Here is a 4,704-nt window from a genome sequence, read left to right on the forward strand (position 1 = left end):
GAATAGTTTATATGAAATAATTGAATAATTTGTATAATTATTCAATTAATTATTTGTATAATTACGTGCACGCAAAATAATTGACTAGATAAATTATTTGAATATTATTATATTATTTTTCACAGATATATCTTAAAAATTTACTAAAATAATGATTTCTAATAAATGTGTTAAAATAATGAGTTTTAATGAATTTATTAAAATAACGAATTTTCTTGTAAAAGGAATTTTCTTTTGAAAATTTTCTCAATAAATGAATTTTCTTCGAATGAAATAATGTCTATTAACATATAATAATAGATCTATATATATAATCTATTTTTCTTATTTTAAGAAAGTAAAATTTTATTGTTAGAGAATATTAAATTTTATCGTGATTTTTCAAATGCTATGTTTTCAGATTATATCGCACTGAAAGAAATAAGTAATAATCAAAAATAATTTAAGAGTGTTTGAAGAGTTGATAATGAATTTATTCTAATTGATAAGATTTTGGCTTTGATTTTAGTAGGCTTGTAAAAATGAACCGAAATTTGATTTTTAGATTTGATTGAAATTGAAATTGATTAATCTTTTTCTTATGATTTTTCTAATATTGAAAAATCAAAATTAGAGCATCTTATATATTTTGTTATAACAAAATGACTAAATTTTAAAAAAACATACAAAAAATTACCACAAATATAAAAAATATAAACTTATTATAATCTGTTGTTATTTTTATTAATTAACAAAATTTAATTAATGACTTAACAAAAGCACAATGTTTTACTGATCAAATTTTCATTTCCAATCGAGCTATTCGTCAATATTCATATTTCGTAAAATTTCGAAATACAAAAAAAAATTTTACCACCACAATAAACTTGAAAGACACATTTACAATTATATACATTTACAACGATATAATACGAATGATATCGATAAGTCAAGTAGCAAATACTCATGAGCAAATGTTTCGCAAAATTTCGAAACATGGAAAAAAAACCATCACGATAGAAATTAAAAGGCACAATTCGCAATGATTTACGCTCGCATTTGCAATGATAATTGAAATAATATCGAGCAACTTGATTATATATCGGGTGAGAGGAAGGCGAGTGAGAAAACTCGACCGTCACTCCTTTTGTCGTGATCCAAGCAGGAACCAAGCAACACTCGTTCTCTCTGATCTCTTCGAACTAGTTCCATTGTCACCGTTTCCCGCGACACACGTCCTATCGTTGATATATCAGCCTCTACTCCCTTCCGGATAAAAGTATCTTCTTATTGATAACATCATAATAGCACACAATCACAGTTTATTACGAGCAACCTATTACAGACGCGCACAGTTATCTTATCGCGAATAGAATAGAATATCTTTCGATCGAAAAGATTTCTGATCATCAGTTTAGATCTGATTTAGATTCGCTCGATCACGATCCTCTCAGTATCCTCTCTGTTTCTCACTGGCTTAACCCTACCTTGCGCCTAATGTGTCACGGCTAAACTTAGTTTTGCACGAAAATTCGCCGGTCCATTCTGCCTAACCGCCGCCTCCACCTCCTCCACCACGAGGCAGCGAGGTCGCAGCGGCCGCCTCGATCATCACCGCGATCGTGTATATCGTTATAGTCTATCGCCGATATCGAGGAACGATTTAACGCAACGCTAAACGAGAACTCGCCGAGCGGACCATAACAATTGAATCGTTTGACCCGTTTTAATTGGCAAGTTACACCGCTGCGAATGGGATACTCGCCAGTAAACCGAGCTCTGACTAGTTCACAGTGTCGTGGATCCTATCAGAGAGGAATCATCGAGTGCGTTCGTTAGTTTACGCGATATTCGCGCGAACTAATTTGCGGAGACCAGTTTTTTCGACTCGAGGATAAAAAAAAAAAAATAAAGAACCAGAAGAGGATCGAAATAATAATAAGTTCTCGAAACTTTGTTCATCGGAATCGCTGATTTTGAGCGTGTAATCGGTCACTTCGTTCGACGGTTAGGTCGATTCTTCTTTTTGTCTCCTTCTTATCTGGTAGTACGCACATAGTACATTCGAGAAAATGATGACGAACAATGGAAGCAACGGGAAAATTTCAACCATAAGCGGTGAGGATTTTGTTTTTTTTTTTTTTTTGACGCCAGTCAAACTTGCATAATCGCGGACAGTGTTGCGCAACGTGTCATACCGTTGCTGCTGTTATGTACGTTCATTTCGACGAGTTTGTCGTGATTTTTCAGTGAGGACCGAGAATATGGATGAAACGGCGGACATCGATAAAGCGATCATGGCAACAGGTCAGAGATTTACGATTCGAACGTTTCGTTTCGATCCCGGTTAAGCATATCTGCTTTTACAGGCTTCGGCAAGTTTAACGTGTTGCTGTTCCTTGCTGCGTTGCCGGTTGCGTGGACTGGCATCTTCGACACCACCACGACAGCTTTCATGATTGCTTCCGCCGAATGCGATCTCCGGCTCACTTACTTTCGCAAAGGTGTTCTCGCCGCCTTTCCGTTCTTAGGTACGGATTTCTTATTGGATTGATAGTCTTTCCCCTCGATGATCGATAATTCGTTTTAAAATTACTTAGAATCAATTTTTCACATGGCGATTCGTGTATTCGCGATTTATATTATATTAATAACGTGTTCGGTTATTATTTTACATATCGATAGATGTATCGATGATTTGTATACAATGATATGCAATCGACTGTAAAGTGGGTTATATAGATGCTGGAACGTGTTGCAATGGAGGAATCGATTCAAATAATGAGTTTAAGTTAATACGATGTTGGAACATGATCGTACTTCCACTGTTGCGAGACATTGATTTAAATCCATCGATGTCTCCGTTATGATATATTTCAATGTCTATGAAACATTTAAAAATATTCTCAAGTGTTTCGATTAATTTTGTAACATTTTTCATATTAAATCGGTCTATGGATAAGTAATTTTTCAATGTAAATATTATTATATATTGTTTTTAATTTGAAATAATCGAGGATATATCGGGAAAATTGAAATCATAATTTTATATCTTACGAGAATTGTCATGTGAAAGAAATTTAACAAGAGCTTGTACAACATGATGCGTATCGATGTGTATTACGAAAAATAATACATCATTTGTTTTATGAGAAACAACAAGAAATGTCATCAGCTATGAATCAATTTAAACAAGTTTTATTTGAAATTGAAACAAGAAATAACAATTTATTTAGAATAATTTATTTCGATTCGTTATTTGTAATAATATTATTTTATTAATTTATTTGAAATAATAAATTTTTGGAATAATTAATTAAAAAACATTATATATACGAAATTTATCAATTTATTAATATCAATTCTTTTTAAACTGAATAATTGCAAAATATTATTTATAATAATATTTTAAAGAGAAATAATTTATTTTGTCATAAGGAAATCATATTTGAGTAAAAACTAATCATCATTATTTCACCAAGAAAGAAATCAAATTTTAACGTTCATAATAAAAATTAACACATTATATCATAGAGAGTGAAATATTTAAACTGACCAGCTAAATTACATGTTTGTTTCTTAAAATAGAAAAAAGTATTCATCAGACAAAAGTATATAATTTTTTTATAAATACAGGAATACAAAAATCTATCTCATTTTTTTAAAATATTATAAATTTTTATTCATATTATGATTTTAAGATGAATGACCTATGATTGATCATTTAAAATTATTTGAGATCAATCAAACGATAATGAATAAATTATAAATTATAAATTATAAATTATAAATTATTTATTAAATTTTTATAATAAAAACAATATATTTTTTTTCGAAGAAAAGCTTTCAAATATATTTCTTTTTATCATTATAAACATACTATTTCTCTTCAAAATCATTGTAACAAATTATATAATTATTAATTAATTACCTTTAATTACAACAAATTCATAACAAAAAATGATAATATGTGCTTCGTTTCTTCTTTCACGAAGAAACAAGATATTTTGAATTATTTAATGAAGATAATGATACAATTTAAACAAGTCAAAGAATATAAAAACGAATGAAGGTATTTCTTTTTTAAAAATATCAATTTAAATAAAATAATAAAATAATAAAAAAAGTAAAATCTCTCTCGCTCAACTCAAGATTCAAATTTCAAATTTGTTCTTTTTCGTAAGACAATTCGTGTCGCTTTTCGTAATGCACGTCAGTATAATCTCGAACGCACATAGGGATGGCATTGACCAGCTTCCTGTGGGATTATCTAACACCGTACATCGGCACGCGAAACTTATTCGTCCTCGGTCTCCTGGTGGACTCTGTCCTAAACATACTTGCCACCGCAATCAATTCCTACTACGCGTTTCTGGCCATCAAATTTTTCAACGGTGTTCTGTGAGTATCACCCCCTCTCCCAACTAGCCGTATCAACCCTCTTCTCTCGTCCGACACACATCTCGTGAACGCGCCAAGTCAAGTTATCCGAGAGATACGAATTTCAGCGCGGGAGGCCCGTTCTCGATGGTGACGGGATATCTATCTGAATTTCACTCGGCAAAGTACAAGGCCAATTTTACCAGATGGGGAGGTCTCGCGGTAAACGCGGCCATTATAGTCCCGGCAAGTAAGCAATTTCTTTACCGCCTAATTATCAATTAACTCTTTGGGGCATGATGGGGTAAAAAAATGTTCCGCCATTTTTTTTTTCTTTTTTTTTTT

At 31.6% G+C, this 4,704-nt stretch overlaps 1 protein-coding gene across 1 annotated transcript in view; it reads left to right on the forward strand.

Annotated features, from left to right (window-relative positions):
- The first annotated feature begins 1,094 nt into the window (after window positions 1-1,094).
- Window positions 1,095-4,704, forward strand: part of LOC102671270 (synaptic vesicle glycoprotein 2B-like) — a 12,955-nt gene continuing 9,345 nt past the window's right edge. Inside the window, exons 1-5 of the mRNA XM_006615498.2 lie at window positions 1,095-2,097; window positions 2,230-2,286; window positions 2,349-2,510; window positions 4,218-4,380; window positions 4,488-4,609. Coding sequence (XP_006615561.1) covers window positions 2,052-2,097; window positions 2,230-2,286; window positions 2,349-2,510; window positions 4,218-4,380; window positions 4,488-4,609 — 550 coding nt within the window. The 5' untranslated portion in view covers window positions 1,095-2,051. The remainder of the gene's footprint in view (window positions 2,098-2,229; window positions 2,287-2,348; window positions 2,511-4,217; window positions 4,381-4,487; window positions 4,610-4,704) is intronic.

The sequence above is a fragment of the Apis dorsata genome, unplaced genomic scaffold (assembly GCF_000469605.1).
Source record: "Apis dorsata unplaced genomic scaffold, Apis dorsata 1.3 scaffold_225, whole genome shotgun sequence".
Taxonomy (NCBI): Eukaryota; Metazoa; Arthropoda; class Insecta; order Hymenoptera; family Apidae; genus Apis; species Apis dorsata.